This window comes from Silurus meridionalis, chromosome 2 (assembly GCF_014805685.1).
Source record: "Silurus meridionalis isolate SWU-2019-XX chromosome 2, ASM1480568v1, whole genome shotgun sequence".
Classification (NCBI taxonomy): Eukaryota; Metazoa; Chordata; class Actinopteri; order Siluriformes; family Siluridae; genus Silurus; species Silurus meridionalis.
The window spans coordinates 28,368,632-28,394,470 of NC_060885.1; the positions used below are offsets into that span (position 1 = coordinate 28,368,632).

General features: G+C 37.8%; 1 protein-coding gene across 1 annotated transcript in view; it reads right to left on the reverse strand.

Annotated features, from left to right (window-relative positions):
* The window catches only part of syne2b (spectrin repeat containing, nuclear envelope 2b), a 107,908-nt gene that overhangs the window by 46,574 nt on the left and 35,495 nt on the right, over positions 1 to 25,839 (reverse strand). The window contains 24 exon segments of the mRNA XM_046872909.1: positions 1,402 to 1,710; positions 4,504 to 4,575; positions 5,724 to 5,891; positions 6,693 to 6,761; positions 8,504 to 8,662; positions 10,179 to 10,313; positions 11,670 to 11,762; positions 12,230 to 12,382; positions 12,478 to 12,582; positions 12,805 to 12,990; positions 14,228 to 14,365; positions 14,825 to 15,007; positions 15,646 to 15,786; positions 16,537 to 16,692; positions 18,579 to 18,738; positions 19,212 to 19,471; positions 21,072 to 21,272; positions 21,366 to 21,510; positions 21,591 to 21,925; positions 22,006 to 22,790; positions 22,793 to 24,069; positions 24,678 to 24,949; positions 25,044 to 25,199; positions 25,333 to 25,521. Coding sequence (XP_046728865.1) covers positions 1,402 to 1,710; positions 4,504 to 4,575; positions 5,724 to 5,891; positions 6,693 to 6,761; positions 8,504 to 8,662; positions 10,179 to 10,313; positions 11,670 to 11,762; positions 12,230 to 12,382; positions 12,478 to 12,582; positions 12,805 to 12,990; positions 14,228 to 14,365; positions 14,825 to 15,007; positions 15,646 to 15,786; positions 16,537 to 16,692; positions 18,579 to 18,738; positions 19,212 to 19,471; positions 21,072 to 21,272; positions 21,366 to 21,510; positions 21,591 to 21,925; positions 22,006 to 22,790; positions 22,793 to 24,069; positions 24,678 to 24,949; positions 25,044 to 25,199; positions 25,333 to 25,521 — 5,847 coding nt within the window.

Below are 25,839 nucleotides of genomic sequence, written 5' to 3' on the forward strand. Positions count from 1 at the left end.
ACGTGTGTTTATATAAATGTCTAAACCACTGGGTGTGTTTAAACCCCTGAGAGGACCAGAAATACTGCTTTATTCTTGCGTGCGCACACACACACACACACACACACACACACACACACACACACACACACACACATATATATACACAAACACACACTCCTTACACCACTCTCGTTCTCCGTCTCCCTCATGTTTTGACTCTTTTACTCTTGCCACCTCTGTTTTTTACCCCTTCACATCGCCCCACCCACCCGTGGCTAAAATTACTTCCTGAAAGCACTGGTCGGTTTCATAGTCAGCTCCAGTGACAAGGAAGAAAATAAAGACACACACACACACACACACACACACACACACACACACACACTTAACTCTGGGCAAAAAGTCCATTGTGGGTGCGAGAAATTTTTTACTTCTCGAATTAGCCAACATTCTCATATATTTCTACAAGAGCCCAGAGTTATACCATGTGACTCCATACTTTCACACTACATACATTTTTCACATCAATAATATATGATGCTTTATGAATTAGACTCATCAGTGTGTGTGTGTGTGTGCGTGTGTGTGTTGATTCAGGAAGAAAGACATTCATTTCTGTGAGTCTGTGGGATTAATTTTAAAGCCACTGCTGCAGGGAAATAAAAGTTAACAATTAATACAATTATTGGTAACTCACCAGAGCACATAGAATTCTACATAGAAACCTGCATCATATATTTCTATCTTTATAACAACTGCATGATGTTAATGGTTGTTAATATATTTCTTTATTGTATTATAATAGAGTTGATAACCTAAGCACTGGCTCAGGTTTGTAAAACTCATCCCAATACACACAAGGTCTACTTTCACCCGCTAGTCATTTGTACCCTGTCAGAAACTCCAAAGGGTTTAAGATGTCTAAAATAGAAGACCCTGACATTTACTACAGCGGCGATATTGCTGTGCACAACCGAATCCTGGCCTCAATAAAGCAGCGCCTGGGCTGCATCATAACTTTAATAAGATGCCTGAGAGGAGGAGATGATCCTGGATTGAGCCACTCTAATGTATATCACGATTCTTCCAAATGTATTTGTGGGTGTTGAATATAACATATACAGCACATGCAATGATGTGTGTAAAATAACTGTTAAGTAAAAACTGCAGTCATGATGACCATTAAAGGTGAACAATACAGTAATATGCTTAAAAATGAATAAAAAGTTGACATTGATAATCTGGGTTTTTTTGCATTATAGTTTAGTTGTGAGTCAGTACTGAACTAAATCATAATTAAAGTTTTTATTGGTAGTTCACGCTAACACAGGGGCGTAGTGTGTTAGCATATGAGTTCAGGATGAGTATGGTAGATTTTGGGTACTACACATCAAGAGCAAAAAAAAAAAACCTGCTTACCAAGTCCTCCGTCGTTCTCTCACGACGGTTTGTATATGTCGCTGCAGAAAGGACTGGCGCATGTGGTCCCTGATCTGACACTATAACACTGTGTTTGTCTTTGGAGGCTGAGCCCGGAGACTTTAACTCTTCTCGTCTGAACGGCTCTCCGGCTGAACTGTTCATGACCTGGAATGGAGTTACGGTTCCCTGAGAGTCTGTGGTTTCTACATGAGTGTGTGTAAACTTTCTAAACCTAGATTGTGTGCTGCTGGTATGTGTCTTCAGCCTCTCTGACTCGATTTGCTTCCCCTTCCATGCACCCCGTTCCTAACATACAGAAAGAGAAAGAAAGACGACCGTGGGGTAGATTTTTTTGAGGGTTTATTATTATTTTTTATTTATTTATTTATTTTTTATCATTTATTTGTTTTCAAATCAGACAAAATTGTTCACAAAAGGTTGAAGCGGGATGAAGAAACAGAGAGCATGCACAAGCTTTAGAGCTACATCATCAGTGCATTTACACGGAAAATGACGAATGATAGAAATAAATAAATAAATAAAGGAATAAATAAATAAAAAGCACTATTTTCCTGAATGCATTTCAGCAACCTTCATTTTAGAAGAAAGAATGTGTAATTGTACACTAGGCACATTGAACTATTTTGTTATTTAAACACAGGGTGGGGAAATCCTAAATTTATTTATCAGCATCAGGCAAAGCAAGCTTTTAAATCTCACAAATAGAAATTGTAAGGCACTGCTTATATAATACACACTGCTGGAATTATACTAAATGGCATAGGCAAAACACAAAATTGAATCATGTGCTATAAAACTAATTTAGAAAAGCACTGACATTATATTTTTAGTAAAACTGAAGACAATGCTGAAAGTAACATGCAGTTACGGTCAGAAATTCTCTGCTGGAGTCTAACAACACAATAAGAACAAGGCATGTGCCTACTGTATGCCTATTCTGTACATGTTATATACTGTATTAGATTTATAAAGTGCATACAAAAGCATAAAAAATTATCTGAAATATTCATGATGCACTAAAATTTCCAAAATGAGTCTTAATATTTTCTCAAGCACAGTATAATTTATAAAACAAGGTGTTCAATCCTTTAGACACCTCCAAACAAATAATCTGATCAAAAGTTTATTTTAGAAATTAAATATTTTTACACCACAGGACTTGCAGTATCTCACAAAAGTGAGTACACCCCTCACATTTCAGCAACCATTTTATATCTTCTCAAGGGACAATACTACAGAAATGAAATTGGATATATTTTACAGTAGTCAGTGTGCAGTTTGAATAGTAGTACAGATTTATCATCCTCGGATTATAACTCAACATACAGCCATTATTCTCAAAATAACTGCCAACAAAACTGAGTACACCCTAAGTAAACATGTCAAAACTGTGTCCAAAGTGTCAATATTTTGTGTGAGCACGATCGTTATCTCGCACTGCCTTAATCCTCCTGGGCATGGACTTCACCAGAGCTGCACAGGTTGTTGCTGGGATCCTCTTCCACTCCTCCATAATGACATCACAGAGCTGCTGGATGTTAGACACATGGTGCCCACAGGTGCTTAATAGGGTTCGGGTCTAGAGACATACTTGACCACTTCATCACCTTCATCTCCAGCGTCCTCAGCAAGGCAGTTGTCATCTTGGTGGTGTGTTTGGGTTTGTTATTATGTCTTAAAACTGCGGGTTGACAATGTATGTTTTACTCAATGTTTCCCCAAATGACTCGCAGCTCTCCAGTACCAGCAGCACTCATGCAGCCCCAGAACATGATGCTACCACCACCATGCTTGACTGTAGGCAAACACAGTTTTCTTGGTTCTCCTCACCAGGGTGTCACCACACATGCTGGACACTATCTTTGCCAATCAAATTTATTCTCATCAGACCACAAAACATGGTGCCAGAATTTCATGCTCTTGGATAGGTTGTCTTCAGCAAATTGTGAGCAAGCAAACTTGCGAGCCAGCTCCAGAAGAGGCTTTCTTCTGGGAGGACAACCATGCAAACCGACTTGTTGCACAGAGTTTCTTTGGCATGAGGTGCCATGTTGAACATCCAGTCAGTATGAGAGAATTGTACTCAAAGTACCAAATTTTAAGTGCTCTAAAACAAGATAAACAAATTTGTATGGTCCTGTCAAGCAGACAAAATAAACATAAACATGATGAATAGGACATGAGGCTTTGCACAGTTACACAATGTACAGCTGTTATCACTTTTGTTGGCAGTTATTTTGAAAATAATGGCTGTATGTTGAGTTATTTTCAGAGGACAGTAAATCTGAACTTGTATACAAGCTGCACATTGACTAAAAATGAAACTTGGATACATTTTAGAGTATAGTATTGTTCCTTGAGAAGATACGAAAATGGTTGCTGAAATGTGAGTGGTGTGCTCACTTTTGTGACATACTGTATGACTGTTCTATTTTGATTGGACAGAAGGTGCTAATTAATTTCCTAGCTGTGGCAGAACTGTAGCAGCAAATCACAGGTTTGCATTACCTGGCAAATCCTAATAGCTTATTGCTCATTTAGCTTTTTTATGGAAAGAGTCTCCAGTTTCAGAGATCTGCAACATTCAGTGGAGATCTTTTACAGTTCTTTAAATGGATATAAAAAAAGGACAAGGTATTATTCATTATAAATCTTTCATAAGAAAAAATATTTTATATAATGCTATTATTGGCAAATTGCTGAGACATAAGAGGAATAAAACCCTCCAACAAAAAAATTGAGAATGTCTAGGATGTAAACTAAATTTTTGGCTCATCATAATCCTGCCTTTGATGAAATACCAAAGGCCCCATGTAAATGCACTGCACTTAAAAGTCATAAGCATGTTCTAGAATCATTCGGGTGGACAGGTTCTAGAAGGCGGGTCTAATTCTAGAATGTTTCAGGTGTGCAGGTTCTAGAAGGCGAGTGTATTTCTAGAAGATCAACAACTTCAGTAAAAAGAGAGCTCTAGCACTAAGAGACAACACACTTCTGCTGGCCTCCGGAAGGAGACGTGGAGCGTTCTTTAACGAATGGGGTATTGGTTACCAGCCTCTGGGGAGATTGGGTTCTCACAGAGGCTTCTGGTATAGATGCAGCTTCAGGGTCGCCCGATTCCAGGGGGGCAACAAGCTCGCTTTCAGCTGCCTGAAGAAAGTAACAGCAATCAGGTTAGACAAGTTTAAAAATTCAGTCAGACAAACAAGCAAAACACCATTTTGTCCTCACTTGGTGCTAAAACTGTCTTCTTTCATATTCTTCAAGTTTTGAAGTCACAAAATGAACAGCAGTGACTGATTCAGTGAAATAAAATTATGTCATGAAAAACAGCCTGACGGGTGCCTTATAATTATGGATTATATATTATATTAGTATACCTTAAATTAGCTTGCAGTTTCTCGTATATTTTGTTAAGTTCCACACTCCTTCATAACATCTAAGATTCAAGATATGTGCTTTTAAATTAGGCATCATGACAGGCTTGTATAGGTGTTATAATGAATAAACGCTTGAAGTGGCTACAAACCCCCCAGGAGACATGAATAAAGGGTTAATTAATTGAGGGTTTATATAGCTGTTATTCTGTTATTAAGGGTTTATATAGATAGCGTTATATAGCTGACATGTTAGCTTATAAATACTGACAAAAGATTGAGTATAGTATTGTTCCTTGAGAAGATACGAAAATGGTTGCTGAAATGTGAGTGGTGTGCTCACTTTTGTGACATACTGTATGACTGTTCTATTTTGATTGGACAGAAGGTGCTAATTAATTTCCTAGCTGTGGCAGAACTGTAGCAGCAAATCACAGGTTTGCATTACCTGGCAAATCCTAATAGCTTATTGCTCATTTAGCTTTTTTATGGAAAGAGTCTCCAGTTTCAGAGATCTGCAACATTCAGTGGAGATCTTTTACAGTTCTTTAAATGGATATAAAAAGGACAAGGTATTATTCATTATAAATTTTCATAAGAAAAATATTTTATATAATGCTATTATTGGCAAATTGCTGAGACATAAGAGGAATAAAACCCTCCAACAAAAAAATTGAGAATGTCTAGGATGTAAACTAAATTTTTGGCTCATCATAATCCTGCCTTTGATGAAATACCAAAGGCCCCATGTAAATGCACTGCACTTAAAAGTCATAAGCATGTTCTAGAATCATTCGGGTGGACAGGTTCTAGAAGGCGGGTCTAATTCTAGAATGTTTCAGGTGTGCAGGTTCTAGAAGGCGAGTGTATTTCTAGAAGATCAACAACTTCAGTAAAAAGAGAGCTCTAGCACTAAGAGACAACACACTTCTGCTGGCCTCCGGAAGGAGACGTGGAGCGTTCTTTAACGAATGGGGTATTGGTTACCAGCTCTCTGGGGGGAGATTGGGTTCTCACAGAGGCTTCTGGTATAGATGCAGCTTCAGGGTCGCCCGATTCCAGGGGGGCAACAAGCTCGCTTTCAGCTGCCTGAAGAAAGTAACAGCAATCAGGTTAGACAAGTTTAAAAATTCAGTCAGACAAACAAGCAAAACACCATTTTGTCCTCACTTGGTGCTAAAACTGTCTTCTTTCATATTCTTCAAGTTTTGAAGTCACAAAATGAACAGCAGTGACTGATTCAGTGAAATAAAATTATGCCGTCATGAAAAACAGCCTGACGGGTGCCTTATAATTATGGATTATATATTATATTAGTATACCTTAAATTAGCTTGCAGTTTCTCGTATATTTTGTTAAGTTCCACACTCCTTCATAACATCTAAGATTCAAGATATGTGCTTTTAAATTAGGCATCATGACAGGCTTGTATAGGTGTTATAATGAATAAACGCTTGAAGTGGCTACAAACCCCCCAGGAGACATGAATAAAGGGTTAATTAATTGAGGGTTTATATAGCTGTTATTCTGTTATTAAGGGTTTATATAGATAGCGTTATATAGCTGACATGTTAGCTTATAAATACTGACAAAAGATTGACTATAGTAATGTCAACTTGGCATAAAATAGTAATCTGGAAAATGTGACTTCAAAGTGTTTATATGTGTTTCTGTTGGATGCCATGAAAGGCTTATGTAGGTGTAAATTCATACCTATAATACATTATTAATAATGATACCTCATTTTATTTATCATGTTAATTATAAGAATTTTAGTATTGCTTGGTCCTGTTACTTTTGTGTTAAGAGTTTTGATCTGCAGATACCACAGTTGAGAATGGGCCAATTACATAAAGATAAACAAAGCAAAAAAGCTTTCAAAAGGTTTACCTCTGCATCTGATTCTCTCCTTTCCTGCTCTGTCGAGTCAGCAGGAGCTGTTTCTCCGCTCTCGGTGTCCTGCGTAGTAAAAACATTAGTCAGTAAAAGTTTGGCTTTCTAACTCAGAGTGGTGTAAAAACCCAGCAGGCTCGGTGAGTAAATATTCATGAGCTTTATTTGCATTCCCAAAGTTCTCAAATACACACTGCAACCGTGAGGGGAAAAGTGAGCAGTCAGACAAAGACCATGGAGGACGATGAAAGTGTGACTGCGGTGCCATCTACAGGTGGAAGAGAAAACGCATGCATATGGCTAGTGCGGAAAACCAAAACATCTCAAACGTATCGTAAATGACATTACAATAAAAAAAAAAAAAGTGACATAAGGTGAGCAAACAAACAATAAAATATCAGATCCAGGCAGAGGAAAGATAGGAGTACATGAAGAAGACAAAAAAGTCAACGCTAGTCAATAAAAGAAAAGAATGGACTGAGACCATTGATATACAGCTCGAGACACAGTCAAGTTGGGTTGTTATGATTTTAACCAGACACAAAAATACCCTCAGAATCAGCGTATGCACCACACACCTACATTTCTTCTTCGTTTTTAATAATTTTGATAAAATGCTAGTTAAATATCATGGTAGTGACTGCATAATACAGCTAGCTAACATGTGCCTCAACACACAACGTATTATACAAAGTATTGTTTAGCAAAAATGTCTTGAATTCACCAAACAATAATTATGTAGAGTAATAATTTGGAGATTTTTTCCCACTTTCATCAGTTATGATGTCTCCCTTAAGTTTCTTCTGTAAGAATACAAGGCAGCACGTCTTAAACATATGACTGTAAAAGTCAGGTGTCCCTTGTCAATATCGTATATGTGGTTCTTCCCCAAACTTCCCACAAAGTTGGGGATACACAGTTGTATAGAATGTCTTTAAATGTGGTAACACAAAATTAAACAAAAATAAAAAAACAAGGAGACCCAAACCTGTTGCAGTGACAATGCCCTGTGCATAAAGCCAGCTCCATGAACATATGCTTTACATGGGGTGGAGTGGAAGATCACCAGCTATAGAGCTCTGACCTCAACCCTATTGAACACCTTTAGGATAAATTGGAACACTGAATGCACCACAGGCCTCCTCACTTCACCTACATCAATACCTGACATTTCTAACACTCTGGTGGCTGAATGAGAACAAATCTCCACAAGCACATTATAAAATCTAGTGGACCATCTTCCCAGAAGAATGGCGGTTATTATAACAGCAAACAAGGACTAAATATTGAATTAGATGGACATACCATCCTTATGCTCAGGTATCCACAAACCTTTGTCCATATATTTTATTGTATTGTCTTTTTTTTTTTTTTTTTTTAAATCAAGGGTCATTATAATCTTTTGAAAAAATAAAGTTCAACTGCACCCTAAATATACCGTTGCATTTAAAAGGTCTCATTATTAAAGAACAATTTCTCCATTTAAAAAAATGTAAATGTTGCACATCCCAAAAAGTTTTCATCTAATGTTCTAAGATCTCTTTCATAATTATTAAGCAGGAAATTTGTTAGTTCACACACAGCGTTGCGCTTCATTGAAAAAAAAACAGCAATAAAGACAAAAGAAAGTCGCCTAGAGAGATGTGGTGCTCTAGGTGGAGAAATGTGTGATGAGCAAAATGTGACACGAAAGAGTGAAGAAGAAGCATTGACAGAAGACGACGAAGAAGAATGAACTGATGTAGAGAAATGGAAGAGATGAGGACACGGAAGAGGATTATTCTCGTCCTGGAACATCCTTCTTTTACCTCCTTGTTACAACTCATCACTCTCTCACAGCCTGCAGCACTAGGAGGTCCTCTCATCCCTTCATAATCATCTCTTGCATCTTCATAGAAATCATCATCATCAGTGTCTTCTCTTAAGTCCACATATATTTCCTCCTCCTCTTCCTCATGCCCTAGCTTCTGTCATGTTAAACACACACATACACATGTATATTACTATCTACACTACACCTAACCCTAATCTCACCTCAGTAAAAGAACTCAAAACCTAAATCTCACTGAGACGTTCCTCTTCTCATCATCTTTATATCTAATTAAATCTTCATGAGATTTTCCTCCTAAGGAACCTCCTGTTTAAAGACAGTGATTAGTCCCCAAAGTTAATAGGTATCAAACAGACCAGATATATAATATCAGAGTTGGTAATTACACAGTAAAGTTAACTTTTTTTGCAAACACTGCAGTATAAAAGCTTTTTCACTTAGAAGGCAGATATTTTGTCAGTGTTTTTTATCTGAAATATAAGTGTTGTATGAGTTTGATTAGTTATACATATAGTATATACCAGTGGCAGGCTAAGCATTTGGTACCTGGGCCTTCAGTTGGGATGTACCCGACTTAATCCAACTCTTAATACCACCACTATCACATCACAATTATACTAATCAATACTATACAAAAACGCAATATAACAACGCGTGGCATTATAGAGAGAGGCATTTCACATATTGAGGGTGAATACCATTTTACTAAAGCAAGCTCCAAACCTCTACACTACAACCACAACTGTGCATCTGGAGCAGTTCAGAATCAATATTTGTCTAATAACATGACAAAAACATTACAAATTCAAATAAAATACAACCTACTCACCAAAAATGCAGACTCATAAGCCAGTGGTACCGCTCGTATTCACTGGTCTGGAAGTGGTGAACAAACCCTTTCCCGGGCTGAGACAAGCTACAGGGTTGGCCGACCTCTCCTGACGATGTCTAGCTTTTCTTGAAAATTTTTTTAAGAATGTCCGAGACCAAATCAATTTCTCTTCCGCCGTAGGCATAAAAAAAAAAATCTAATTTTAGATTTATTAATGTGTGCAGAGCGCTATAGGCCTGTTTTGCTAGTCGAACTTGGCTGTAATTGTTTTTTTCTCTCTGACCAACCAATCAGAGGACATGTTGCTGAAAATGCTGACGCTATTCTGGGCCAGCTAGCTGGCCCTGTAAAACGAATTTGAAATGTGATTGGTTAAAGAAACAGACCCATTGCTAATAGAGACTACGGTAAAAAGGCCAGCAGTACAGACTTTGAAGGCCCTGGGCAGATTAGATTGACATGGCAGCACATAGAGGCTGAAATCTGATTGGACAAAAAAAATCCAACATCCAACATCCACGTACTGAAAGCAGTGCAGCCAAGAGAAACGCTATGAAATAAAGACAATAGACTGTTGGGAATAAATTAATACAATCTCATGGAACAAATATTAGAATTTAGGTTGTAAATATGGGTCAGTGCTTCTGATAGTGTTTAGGCCAGCAGAGAAGGCATTGCTGGCCCTGACGGCCCACCACTGGTATATACACAACACATAACAGACACTGTCAACAATTTTCTATTTTATGTAATATTGTATGTCATAATGTGTGTGTGTGTGTGTGTGTGTGTGTGTGTGTGTGTGTGTGTGTATGTTAACCTGTGTATGAACTGATGATTCAACTTTTTGTTCAAGTGTTGCTTCTTTTATACTCATCAGAACAGCTCCGGATCGTGTCAACACATCGTCCGTCACGCGGACAATCTCCACCTGCCCCTGCTCCAAAACACTGTCCTAAACACACACAAAAAGCCGGCATGAATTTTTGATTTCTGCATCATGCAAATATTAATAAATAAAAAAACTTTACACACATATGTAGATATATATATATATATATATATATATAAAAATGTTAATATTAACATAATTAAATAAATAAAATTAACTGAAGTACAAAAAATGTTTATGTCGGAGTTTATTAGAGGCACAGCGCATGTAGGACGTTTTTGGATTCAAGATGAGGGAGACAAGATTGAGATGGTTTGGACAAGTGCAGAGGAGCTACATGGGGTATGTCTGTAGGAGAATGCTGAGGATGGAGCCACCAGGAAGAAGGAAAAGAGGAAGACCACAGAGGAGGATTATGGATGTGGTGAGGAAAGACATGCAGGTGGTTGGGGTAAAAGAAGCAGATGTACAGGACGGGGGTATGGGGAAGATGATCCACCGTGGTGACCCCTAATGGGAGAAGCCGAAAGAAGAAGAAGATGTCCTGGCATAATATTGAATAATTTTAGCTTTATCTTCAATTCCATTTTCGGTTCTTCAAAAAAGAAAAATGGATGGAAAAACATCCCCAAAGCATGATGTTGCCACCACCATGTTGCACTTTAGGGATGGCATTGACCAGGCGATTTGCAGTGCCTGGTTTTCTCCAGACATGGCCAAACTACAGGCAGGCTGTCATGTGCCTTCCATGTAGGCCTGATTGGTGGAGTGCTGCAGAGATGATTGTTGTTCTGAAAGATTCTTCTCTCCCAACAAAGAAACACAGGAGCTCTTTTAGAGTGACAATCAGGTTCTTGTTTACCTCCCTGACCCCGATCACTCGGTTAGGGAGAGTCCTGGTGGTTCCAAACATCTTCCATTTACAGATGATGGAGGCCACTGTGCTTATTGGGACCTTCAATGCTGCAGAAATTTTTTCTATACCCTTCCCTATATCTGTGCCTCGATAGAATCCTGTCTTAGAGGTCTACAGACAATTCCTTGGACTTCATGGCTTGGTTTGTGCTCCGACACACACTGTTAACTCATATAGACAGGTGTGTGCCTTTCCAAATCATGTCCAATCAATGGAATTTATCACAGGTGGGATCAAGTTGAAGAAACATCTTAAAGATGATTAGTAAAAACAGGATGCACCTAAGCTCAATTTTGAGTGTCATGGTAAACGATGTGAATATTTATATGATTTTTTGCATAAAAAAAAATAATTTGTAAAAGTTTCAAACAAACTTCTTTCACATTGTTTCACACACACAGATTTATCAAATTTACGTCTTTGAGCTATCTATTTTTATTTTTTATAGCTTTTTATTTCTATGAACTAATCGAGAATAAGAAATGTAATTGTAGTGTCTGTACCTGAGGTTCTTCTTCTACAATAGTGGGAGGAACGCGGAGTGTGGAGGAAATCTCGCATGGCTCTGATACCACAACAGTGTGCTCCAATGCCAACTAAAAGGAGAAATAGCAAATTAATGCAAAGTATCAAAGTGCATGCATGTGTGATGATATATCCCAGCTAGCTATTTTTATTTTTTTATTTTACCATAAAATAATGGTTTTACTACATAAAGGATTTGAGTGCACAATGTAAGTTTTTAGTTGCACTAAGAATGTATTTAGGTTAGCTAACAATAATGGTACGTCACTGGCTGAGGTTTAGCTAATTAAGTTTAATGAAATATTTAATTAAATCTAGTATTCTAAAGCAGTATTTGAGGGGACTTTATTCATGAACAAATTAGAGATTTGCTGAACTGTAGTGACCTTAGCAATGCTCTTCTAAGTGTCAACAGTCTGAGCTACAAGCTTCAGAATCTCAAACTTGTTAGATGTCAATAAAAGTACAGTAGGCAGATTTTTGGCCTTTAAAATTTGTACCACGCACAAGTGTGCGTTTAGTAAATGTGTGTGCTCACCTGCTCTAGCTCCAATAGTTTATTCAGTAGTAAGTCAGCACGACTGAACACAGTGAGTGTGCTTTCTGCTCCTTCTGGCAAACGAAGTCCAGTCTTGCAGCTCTTCAGCTCATCTACTGTCCTCTTCATCAGCTCAATCCTGTTTATTGCAGCCTAATTGGAAAAAAAGGAACGATATTGAAATTATGGTAACTCTTTTCACAAAAAAAAAAAAAAAAACCCTAAAAAAGCTCAAAACTCGCACTTACCCTAAATTTGTCTTGGCTGATGCCTTGCTTTGAGGTGAGTGCTGGTCTGAGATCAGTCACGTCGTTTTCCATGATCCTGACCTCAGACTCCATGGCATCCACTTCCTGTGGTGGAAGTACAGCAGCAAAGTGTCACATACGACATAGTAAACAAATCAAAGAAACTTTCAGACATGGATGTGAACTGTACAGTAGTCACATCGATCTGTTTAGTGCACAGCAGGAGAGGGAAGCTTAGAATACAGTTTAGCATAAACAATTTATGACAGTTTATGTATTTATTTTGAATAAAATAAGGATAAATAGTTTTAATATATCGACACTCACAGCTGCAGCATGCTCTAACGTTTTCAGAGGCTCCAGCAGGCTGCTCTGCATGTCCGCTACACGCTGGTCTGCTTCAAGCAGCTCTTTCTGAAGCTCGCTCACATCACACACACTAGCCATCTCCTTCAACACACACTCAAACCCCTGTAAAGTCTGGCGAATCTGCGCCGAGTCGTCAAGGACCATCTGCAAAGGTATATTTGGCTAATTAACAGAAAATAAAATGGAAACCTATCATACTATAGTAAGTGTGTGCTTGTGCTGTACTTGGAAATGTTATTGTACAGTATAGTTATGTAGCACTGGCAAGTTCACAAAAAGGCAAGTTAAATACTGTGTCAGTATTTATTCTGTGAAAGAGACATGTATTCAGTATTGGATTATGTGAGAAAGAAAAAGTTTCATATATACACTATATTGCCAAAAGTTTGCAGACACCTATAAGTATGGTATGTGTTTTTGAGCATTGCTTTCCACATTTAGTCCCATTTGCTTTTATAATTTACTCTGCTCTTCTGGGAAGATGTTCCACTAGAGTTTGGCGTGTGCTTGTGGAAATTTGTGTTTATCAGCCACAAGGGTGTAAGTAAAGTAAAGTGGGTGAGGTAAGGTGAGGAGGCCTGGGGTGCAGTCAGCGTTCCAATTCATCCCAAAGGTGTTCAGTGGGGTTGAGATCAGAGCTCTATAGCAGACCACTCAAGATCTTTCTCTTCAAACCATATCTTCATGGAGCTCGCTTTTTGTGCACAGGGGCATTGCCATACTGGAACAGGTTTGGGTTTCCAAGTGCAAGTGAACACAAAATTGTATTATGCCGCATCCTAAGATGTCCTATACAATTGTGTGCCTCCAGATTTGTGGTAACAGTTGGGTGAAGAACCACATGAAAGGAAAGGTCAGGTGTCCCAATAATTTTGTCCATATAGTGTATATATATATATATATATATATATATATATATATATATATATATATATATATATATATATATATATACAATTTTTTGGCTTTATGAACAGTCCTAGTTGTAATCATCGCTTAAATCACTTGGTTTTCAACAGAACACATTTGTTATTTGACAGCCTATAGCACTTGATCCAGCACAACCTATTATTTATCAATAAAAGTTTAGTAACCGTTATTGATAAATTGTGCTTGATCAAGTGCTATAGGCTGTTTACACTGCTGTACACTTTATACTTTTTTCCACCTAATTTTTGTGTATGTTTAAAGCTTTCATTTATTCTTTGGAATCACAAGTGTGCATTATAGGACACTGTACATGGTAAAATTGTAATGTGGGATAAGAGTGATCTTCCAGTAATTAATAATAATAATTATAATAATTCAAAAGAATGAATAAAACCCACAAAAATTAGGTGAAAAAGTATAAAAGTGTATAGCAGTGTAAACTATGCCTCACCTGTAGAGCATTAACATGGCTGTCCAGACATTTCGCTGTAGTATACGTATATGGCAAAGTCAACCATGACTGAGATTCAGTAATCCAGCTCTGAGATCCTTTCACCATCTCATCCTGCTCCTGCAGCCAACCACGTATCTGCACATACACACACACAGGAAAACACAACAGACTCAGATTATAAACCTGTATGGAATATTATTTTTTTCTGCCTGATCAAATTATTGCGTTTTAAGCTTAAATAATTATAGAATATTTTTCACTTTTAATTAAGCATGGAAGTAAAAAAATAAAATAAAATCATATATATATATATATATATATATATATATATATATATATATATATATATATATATATATTTTAGGCCCATGTCTTATTACTTTAGATTATTATCTGGTTTGATTTTTTGTCTTTATTTATGTTATAGAGGCCTTCAATTTAATTAATTACATCCTTTTAATTTTTTTTATTATTTTTTATAATTTTTTTTTTTATTATACTTTAATAATAACACACTGTGCACTTCTGTAAATCGGCTGAAAAAAAGATTTACTTCTTTCAGTTGATAAAAACAGATATATATATTAGTCGTGCCTTGTTGAGAAAGCCCGTCCTGTCCTCAGCTTGTTTGGAAAGGTGTGTATGCAGTTCCTGGGTCCGAGAGATTTTTTCCTTCAGGGCCTGCACCTCTTCCGGTTTCTCTTCACTGAGATCCTGGAGTTCCACTTCGACCGCTTGAAGACGTGAGTGTAAGCCATTTAACTCGTCCCACACACGCTACAAAAGAAGACTCTCATATTTAACCACAGCTGATTATAATTGCCTTGTAGTTTAAACTGTTTAATTGTACTTTGGCTGCTTTTGCCTGTGCATACTACTGATGTGTTGTTTGCAATGTACCAGTGACTACTGGAAGCTCAAGGTAAAGAGAACCCACTCAAGAGGCAAAGCTTAACTACATTCATGTTCAACTCTATAAAACATTTTAAAAGGGTCCCAAGAGCAGAGTGCAGAATTCCCTCTGTATGATCTTGATAGAATTAGAATTACAATATGAGTTCAGTTCACTTTACACTAAGACTGTGTGATCATGATGAAAACAATAACAGTATAATTTTTGCATAAAATCATTTATTATAAAAATTCTGGTAATTTTGGCAAAACTATTTCATATTGTGCTTTTCGTTCCTTTTAAATAAAATCTGTACATTAGCAATGTACATTGATATATATATATATATATATATATATATATATATATATATATATATATATATATATATATATTACACACATCTATAGCTAGTAATTGTGTGATTTTTTGAGTCTATAAACACTGACACTTAATCTTCACAGTGATTATATTTCATTCAGTCAGATGATCGCGCTCTGCATGAATAAACTGTGAGAAAAACCTTCTGTGTGCTCTCAGCTTCATCAACATTAGGACATTTATTCATCAGTCTGCTCTGCACAGCATCCAGACCCATATTGATCTCTGATAGTTTAGCGTCTAGCCTGTGTAAAGGGCCACTCTTCTGGACGGCCACATCCACCTGAAAGCGAGTGAGAGACTGTTTTATTTATAATCATCATAAAGCAGGTTGTTCATAACTATACAGGCAGCTATAAAACTGTATAAGTATAGATAATTTTGTACAGTGACATTTTAAGGCTTTATATAGGTAATAAATGTCATATTTAAGAATAAAAAATTGGGTTTAGCCAATGGCATTGGGTTTGACACCCATTTTCTACAAATGATTATATGGGAACAACTCAAGACAGCAGGTGGTTGCAATGCAGTGACAAGTAACTACTTTAAATTGGTACTAGTAGCAGGAACCACAGGAGATCCAAGCCATAATGACCAGAACAAGCGAGAGAACAAGCAGCAGGTGCCTAATCTAACACATCTTGTGTGTGTGTGTGTGTGTGTGTGTGTGTGTGTGTGTGTGTGTGTGTGTGTGTGTGTGCTCGCGCCGTGTGTGTCATGGAGAGAAACACACAGCAGGCAGAAGTACCTGTCTGTTAATGAGTGAGAAGCCACTAAATTAGAGATCATGAAAAACTACATTTAGAGACCTTCTCTATCATTTGAAAGTTTTAATGCTTATTTATTTACTCAGATTCGTGTCTTATCTGATTAGATATTTAAATAATGTAAAGTAAAAAAATGTCTTAGAATAATACTAAATAATAATGTAAATGAACTGTAATTAAGTTTACAGCATTGGCGAGGGTTGGATTTTGACAAATAAAAAAAATAAAAACCCACTGGATGAACATTTAAAAATACTCTGTACCTTCTTTACCACTTCCTGTAGGGAGTGAGAGACTTCCTGTAATGGGCCGTCTATCTCCACAGGAACCAGAGTGTACATTTGTGAATATTTCATCCTAAGACCCTCCATGATGCGCTGCAGAACAGCCTTCTGGGTACACAGTTCAGAATGTAGCTCCTACAAAATGAACAGGTGGTGTTTATGGCCATTTAATTATTAATCCATGAGATGACATGAATTTAAAAAGTTTAATCTTTAGAGGATGATGAGAGATAAGAGCTAAACAATAATGGTACTGCTGTATTAATCTAGTCAGGCTAAAATCATCACAATCTGCATTTTTTATTTATTTATTTGTATACAGCTCCATTTCCCCACATTCAATTTCACCTTTATTTGGTCTTGGCTCTGTATCAAATGATAGAGTGACAACTTCTTCCTCTGATTCACACAATTATACTGAATGTATATGAATTGTTGATTATGTGAAGTCACAGAACAATATAACACACTCAGAGAAAAGAGCTATTTACATTGTTCCACAAACATGAGTTCACAAAATGCCCACAACTGGTTTGTGTCGCTAGCATATGCCTCTACCACCCCAAAAGCACAGTAAATTTTGCTCTCTTGGACAATTAAAATAAAATAAAAAATCTTTACAAAACTCCTGATGTATATAAGATTTTGTATAGTAGTATAGCAGTGAGCCTAATAATAATAATAATTTAATAAAAAATTTAATTAAAAAAAACCACACACCAAGAAATACCCATTTTATTATTGCTTAAATTTTTTTTATTTAATTAAAAAAAACCAAAAACCAGCATGAATCTTGGCCTCAGATTACACTTCATTTTTCTTGAAATAAGTGTGGTTTAAAATGTGGTTTAAAATTAAAATCATTTTTTCATTTAATCACTATCATTTCTTCGGTTTGTAGTGATGCATCTTACCGGTTTATCCGCTATGATTTATAGGTTTCTGCCAGACCCCTCAGCTCCATATTAATGAATCCCATGCAGCGTACTAAACCACTCTCTGCTTCTCTTTCTCTGTGCTGCTAAGCATCAAGCCTCTTTACCTTTCAGCCCCTGGGCTGCAGATAATACTCGGCCCCCTCTATTCATATTGTAATTAGTTATTTGAGACCGGGAAAGAAATAAAGGATACTGAAACAGTTATAACTCTGTATTCCCATGTTGGGGTTTTTAACCATGAAAGAAGAAAACAAAAGTGTACGTTAAGTCCGTGTATGAATGATGACATCACACTCAGCCTTAGCGTCGGCCTTGAAAATTGATGTGTGTAAAAATACCCATCACTAATATTCGTAACTGGCTCATGCTTACTGCACGTGGAAGATACGGTGAGAACATAATGACCAAGCTGTTTGGCCCACGGGGCTTTACACAATAGGAAGAAACTGTGAGCGGGGCAGAGATTGGAAATGAAACGAAGAGAACTAAGGAATGAGTTTGAATAAGAAACGGTTGAAATGCAAAGTTTGCGTATTTCTGTTGCATGTAAGGTTTTTTCTGACTGGCGATGGCACACAGCCTAAGAGTCAAAATGACTTTTACTCAAAAGCAAGCCCCATTCAGACCAAACAACGCCTCGGTCAAGTTGGTGCATTATTTAAACCATGAAACATAAAACCAACTGCCTTCCGGGGCATTTCTCCACAGAAACCAAATGTCGGCAGTGGTATCAATGTCCATTTAATATCTCTGCTTTGCTTTTAAAAACATTATTTGCTACAAAACTGCTTTTCAGAAATCCAGATATAGATCTGGATCCTTAATCAAGCCAGAGTTGACCATGGTGAGGAAAATCTTCTGAGACTAGAAAACAGAGACCAGATTTAAAACAGTAAAGATTATGAACGAGTCCTGGGATGAGCACAGGGCAGGCTCTATGATTACAGCAGCACAAATCTACAGCAGACAGGTCAGGTAAAGGTTAGATTCTACTTCCCAAACAAATGTGGGAATTCTCTGGGAATTAAATGTGTGCATTTACTCACATTTGGTTCAATTACTTTTAGATGAAGATTAACACACCTGCAGACGTTCAGTCTTGGGCGCTTTATCCAGCTCTGACAGCACGAATGCTGCAGTGACGAGCCATTCCGTGATCCCCTGCAACTCCTCACATACCTTCTTCCTCTCTTTTATCTCCGCCTGCACAGCCTTACAGCCCTGAGCACTCCGGGACTTTAGACTGCAAGACATAAAGAAAAAAAATCCTGTAAAAATGCAAATAAAGCAAATAAACATGAAGTAAATCAAATAAACATTTATATAAAATTTCCTCATGATATCTCATACAGTCAATCGCATTTTTTAATCGCAATAAATAAATAAATAAATATTAAGGGTTATGACAGATATTAAGTATCTTTGTCTTTTATAGGAGGTAGAGAAGAATGGCATAGAGAAAGATAAATAGTATCACCATTATTTAATGAATTTACTTTAAAAAGTAAGAAACAAAAAGAAAACTAAGATGCAAGCCTGTACTATGACAGCCAAACTGCAATCATGTCCTTGTTTGTTCCCTCTGGAATTAAAATTGCTTTACTTCCAAGAGATATCAAAATATTTCTCGCGCTCTGCATCCACTGAACCAACTTGAGTAAATATTAATTATAAAATATAATTTTATTAGTAAAATATAAATTGGTGACTTCGGACCTGTGATAACGCTCTTGCATGGTTTGCAGCTCCTGACACAGCGGAATGGGCGGGGCTTGTTCCAAGTGGGAGGGGACTCTCAGTAGCCTTGCGACTCGTAGTTCCAGTGCGGAAAGTGCTCGATGCTCGCAGTCCAGTCTGTCCTGGTACGGTGAAAAGAACTGCAGCAGATCCTGAAGCTCCTCAGCAGTAGCCTTTTCTATGATGGAGTCTGGCAACTCAGTTTCCATCTGTTTCAGAACAGCTGATGCTTTTTCAATCTGTGAAACATAAAGCATACAAGCTCATATGCAAATACAGTAGAGTCCATTTGGACATAAAAAAAAATTTTTGCGCAGCAAATTAACTTGCAGACCTTGCGAAGTAGTTAAGCACACTCAGCTGACAAAACACTAAAAAAACTTGTCTGGAGTTCCGAAATCTGTTTACTGGTGATGGTGTGTAATCTTCCATACTGTAGCCACATCATGTAGGGTTTTTTCTTTTCAGAGAACTCAATGGAGAAAAGAGAATGCTGTCTTGTTTGCTAAATAGGAATTCTGACATCAGTAACAGCTGCAGAATGGTCAAAGTTTAGTCTTTTCCATGTCGATGGTGGATGAAATACACAATGCTTAAATTAGATCCACTCGGTAAAATATTACTCTAATAAAAGAGCTCCCTTTAAACTCTCATTTGAGTAAAAACAACAAAGGTTTTTGCCTTCAAATTAACTTAAGTATCCAAAGTACTATGATTTATTATGGCTATAATGTTCCTTTGATCATTTTTGTCACAAAACTCTTCGCTTAATCAACTCAGTTTCTGTGAAAAGACAATTACTCTTAGCACACCAATCTATTAATAGAATGATATGAGTCAAACACTGATATCTAATAAATTATCATCATTATTTTCAGCTGCTTTAAAAAAAAAAAAAAAAAAAAAAAAACTTCTTTCACAAAAAAAGGCCATGGGTGTTATGGCAAGTTAGAGTCAGGAGTTTCTTCCTTCATTATCCCTTTTAAAATGTCCTGCATGCTGTTGAACTCATGCTGAACTGTATGTTGTTGATGAGGAGATACCACCAAGCGCCAATCAAAACATGTTTAAATCAGAGCACGTGCTCGACCCTGATTGGTGGCTTGCTGCATGTTTGACCAGTTACATTTTTATCCACACATAAATAAAAAAAAAGGAACGACTGATTTCACAAAATGTAGTTAGGTAAAAAGTACGATATTTGACTTTGAAATGTAGTGAAGTTAAAGTAAACGTCTCCCGAAATAGAAATACTGCAGTAAAGTACAGATACACGAAAAAGCCACTTCATTACTGTGTACTGTTGTTCCATATAGAATGGATGTCAGCATAATGTGCTGAAACATTACTGAGGTAACGAACTAATTAAATTGGAGACTAACTACACAGTTCAAAACAAGAAATACAAGCTTTCATCTGATCAAATGGATGCACTAAGGAAAAACTGTGCTGTTATGAAAAAAAAACCTGTTGTCAATTTTTGTTGTCAAAAATAGTTGTCAATAAATATTAAACACAAATGCAATATTTCATTTATGTAACAATACACAGAAACTGAAGTTCAAATCTTAGTGGAGGAGTTTACTATTTCATGGGTATACAATTGTACCTTTCCTTACAATGCCATTGTATCAAACAAAGTAAATCCCATTATCACACTATCCTGGAAGCTTAAAAGATTTGCCTTATGTAGACCTTGAAAAGTGAAATTTTTGTAAGAAAAAAGCTGTTGGTCAAAGCAGGTTATTTTAACTATTTTTAAACCTCTAGTGGTTCATCCTGTTCTGAAACCCTAGAGCTTGTATTAAACCTCTGGTTACATCATGTGATGTGACTCACACTCGTTCCGATGCGTATCCATTCCTCTCCCCTGCACTCCGAGTGTACGAGCAGATCTCTTGCGCAATGTCGCAGCCTGGCCACCTGACCCCACAGGGAGTTTACAGCATTGTCCCTGTTGCTATGGCAACCCTGCACTGGACACCACTCTCTCAGCTCATCCAGTTTGCCAGGCAGTGTGCCGATCTCTTTAACCAGCGTCTGAACAACCAAGAGAAGAAAACGCAATTTTATTTTTTTAACATCAAATCAATCCCATGCCTTCAGTTTGCATGCAATTAACAATTCCCTTACTTTAATTTTCTCTTGCTGGTTATAGCACTCTGTCTGAGATGTGATATTTTTGGAGGCGCACTCCGCTAGGGTAGTTTCTGCGTCCCGGATACGTCGGCACATCTCTTCGTAGCCCACACGTGTGCTTTTTTGCTTATTAACACACCTTTCAAAATAAAACAATTCCAGTGTTAAATGTTTTCATACAGGATGGGAAAAGAAAAAATAAATTACATTTCATATTACCTCTCTAAAGCTTCTAGTCTCAGCTGCGCCTGGGCTTTAAGTGCAGACATTCGGACCAAGAGGCGACTGAAAACCTCAATTTGTAATTGTTCTATATTCTGCGCAGAAAATAAAGGACTGGAGAAAGCATGAGTCTGAATTTTTTCAATATGGGACTGGAATTCTTTGTCTAAAGTTAATAGAGCCTGTTGGACATCTTTCAGCCTTTCTGAACAGCTGCTTGGTGAACAGACAGAGGGGAGAAGAACAGATTCAGTCCTCAGGAGGAACTGGTTGGCATTTCTGACTTCCCTAGAATAGTTTTTTAATGATTCCTTTGCTTTGGACAAGTCCACCTAGGAAGAGTATGTGAAAGTTAATTCGCAAAGCATATTTCAAAATCATACAGTTTGGATTTTATACTGTTCATACTTACCAGTCTTTGCTCACACTTGTCTAAAACTCTTTTTGCCAATTCTGCAATGTCTTTAGCGTTTCGAGAGCCCTGCTGGTATCCATTTTTTATTTCCAAAACCACCAGAACCCGCAATCTAGCTTCAACTTTCTTCTTAAGTTTAAGAAACTTTCTGAGTTCGTCTTCAATGGCTTCCTGGTTCGATTCCACCTCGTAAGTCATTTCCAGCACCTGCTGAACCTCTCTGAGGAAACCTTGTACCGCTTTTTGCTCTGAAATATAATGTATGTCTTTTAGAATGTGCCATTCCACATTCTGAAGGTTATTTTCGATAGCCAGTTCCCAAGCATTAAGACTCTCAAAGTTTTGTTTTAGCCTCTCCTGTTCTGTAGTTAGCTGAGATGGATAAAGGTCTGATGAGATGTTTGCAAGTTCATCAAATGCTTCCTTGTACATAAGTTTGAGTAGTGGAATCTGGGTAAGAAGAGTCTGACAGATTTTATAGCGCTCCTCTTTGGCAATGCTTTCATTTTTAGCCTTTGGGACATAAAGCGCTACATTATCCTGAAGATCCTCCACTCGCTGCTTGAGGCTGAGGAACCTTTCATGGATTTGAGCTTTAATATGAAAAGCCTTCAGTTTATGATGGAGCTCAGAGATCACAGACAGAAGCTCTCTCCTCTTGCTTTCTGCTGATGTGTTTATTTGTTCAGCCTGAAATTTGTGCTCCATAAGCACTCGTTTAAAAGGCTCAATGGCAGACAGAGTCTCCTTAGTGATAGGAAAGGTGTGTTCTTTCATATCTTCATTATCTGCCTCAATTTCTGCTCTAAAGAAGCTATTTTCTGTTCTGATGACTCCTGGTTCTGTAATATTTCTGTTATCTCCAGAACGAATAATTTCTCATAATTGATTATGCCCTTTATGTCTTCCTGGAGATTGGTAAGTTTCTCATACAGCCATGCATTCTCAGAGATGCTAAGTTCAGATGCGATATCTTTACTCTTCATGAGTAAAGCCTCTGTAATTCCGGAGTGGTTTTCTGCCTCACGGAGTGTGTCCTGACTCTGATGCAACCTTCGATCAAGATCCGATGTGCTCAAGCTTTGAAAATCCTCTCTACTCAGAGATTCCTTATGGAGGTGGCACAAGATCCAGGACTCCACATGAGCTATCTGCTCTGAAATCTTTTCCCGAGTCTGAAGACTTAACTGTATTTCTTCCATAGCTGCGGTTAGTTTTTCTGCTGACGATTTTGACAAACTTGCCAGTAGTTTCAAGAAGGAGGTGACCATAGAAACATCAGGTTTGTCAAGATCTGGGATCAACTTTGTAACCTCCTCAGTCAAATTTGTTAACTCTGTCTGCTTTGACGTCATCTCCGAATGCAGCTTCTTCCAGTCTTTGATTTGCCGATGGACACCCTCTGGAAGCAGAGAAATCTTCTTTTGCCTACTCTGAATGTCGTACTCTGTCTTCTTGGCCCAAGCTAGGGCTTCTGTGATCTCTGTGATGATTCTGACCATGGTTGGGTTGTTGCTGGTGGGGAATGAAGAATCCAACTCCTCACCAATCAGATCCATGTGATCTTTTATACTCCATAAGCCTTGCTGTATGTTAAATACCTCGACATTTAAACTACATCCTTGGGAGAGAGCTTCAAAGCTTTGATGGAGATCAAAATATCTTTGTTTGGCAGCTGTGAGCTCAGCGCGGAGTTCAATCCTTTCTTGTGCTCTCTTGCTATTCCAAGCAGCAGATGAAATCCATGGCGATCCTAAGATCTTGTTAAAATTCTCCACATGATCTTTAAGGGTATGGACATCCTCTAGAAGGTCAAAACTCTCTTTAGTGTAAGCGCTTACATTATGCAAGGTTTTCTCAGTGGCTCTCTCTAACGAATTCCATTCGCACTGCAAAATGCTCTGTTGCAACTGTGATGCTGCTCTCTCATGCTGGCTGAGGTGGGGTGATAGCTTACAATGCGTCTGAATCAGCTCTCCCAGAATTGTCCTCTCCTGTTCCATAGTCCTCAGGAAGGAGCGCAGTCTCTGCTCCTCGACAAAGCTGCTTTCGACTGGATACCTTTAGATGCATACATATTAAAGTGAGAACTATAGATCGACCAGGCATACCATTATGACCACGGATCAGGCATAACATTATGACCATGGTTCAGGCATAACATGATGACCGCCTGCCTAATATTGTCAAGCATTAACAGCATTAACTTCTTCAGCAATTTCAGCTACAGTAGGTCGTCTGTTGCACCAGGCGACACGGGCCAGCCTTCGCTCACCAGTTCATCCATGTACCACTTTTGATAGATACTGACCACTGCAGAACAGGAACAGCCCACAAGAGCTGCAGTTCTGTAGATTCTCTGACCCAATCGTCTAGCTATCACAATTTAGCCCTCATCAAACTTGTGCAAATCCTTAGACTTGCCTGTTTTTCCTGCTTCTAACACATCAACTTTGAGGACAAAATGTGCACTCATTGTGTAATATATTCCACCCAATAACAGGTGTCATCATTAGTGGGCAGATAATCAGTTTTCACTTCACAATTCATAATGTTATGTCATAATGTTATGCCTGATCGGTGTAAAGTTCAGCAATTAGTCCAAAATCACTAGTGGGAAGAATAAATAATGCTGTAAATAACAACTAAAGCTCTTCTCTAATACTTACATTTTCAAGGACTCCAGTTCACCTGCCAGTTTCTCAAGAGTGGCCTTCGCTTTCTGCATTTGTCTGTCATAGTCAATCACCAGCTGCAATTGTGCCTCTTTGGTGTGTACAGTGCCAGATACATCCCACAATGCCTCTGTCCACTGGCAACTCAGTCGCTGCATAGCCTCAGGGTCACTGGCTGAACCAGTGGCAAGACTGGCAACATCACCATTAACGTGATCTTGCTTTGAGATCGAGGAAACCTGCTTCTGAGCACTCTGCCGGCAGAACTGTATGAACAATACATTAAAAAAAGAACATTGAGCAAGTATTTGAAGGTACATATTTTCATTAAAAAAAATAAAAAAATAAGTGTTAACATACTTCTGCCTCTTCTACTTGTTTGGCCATGTCTGTAGGGTTGAGCACCGCAGGCCTGTTACGGCAACTCAGTATGCATAATACCAATCTGTGCAACTGGGTCTCAAGGTCAACATCAGAAGTGTTGAGAACATCCAGAGGATCATCATAAGGCCTGCTCTGTTGTCACACAAAATTTTGTATAGGGTTAAGTTGCAAAATCTAAAAAAAAAAATGACTGCGTACATCTAATATTAGTTGTGTGGTCTTGTGAAATCTCCAAACACAAAAATATAGCAGCTCTGATTGATACCTCAATAAGCAGGCTATTTGGTCTCGTCTTAGACATCTTTTCAATCTCAGCAAAAATAATATTCATCGTAGCACCAAGTGGTTCTTCTTCTTCTTCCTTTTCTTTCAACACCTCTGACACACCTATACTTTTTGCAAATGAGGCATCCTCACTAGAGATTTCTGATTGGTCTCCATCTTGGACTTGTGCCTATAATTTGAAGACACAAATGAGATAATAAAATGCAAAAATGCAAAATGGGGGGGCAGGGGGTGGGAGGACAACAGCATAGCTTAAGCTTGGTTAGTCAATAAACAGAAATTATTCAAGACTTTCAAATGTCAGATATTGCGGTTAGAAAAAAAAGAGAAAAAAATGGAATTAATGGAAGGAAAGATATTCTCTCTCTCAACATTTTCCTATGTGCGCAAATATCTTCATCTATGTCTGACTTCTGCCAATTTCCAGCATCTCACATATCCTTTTTGTATCCTGGTAAAGTCTTATGTCTTAATCTTTATTAATATA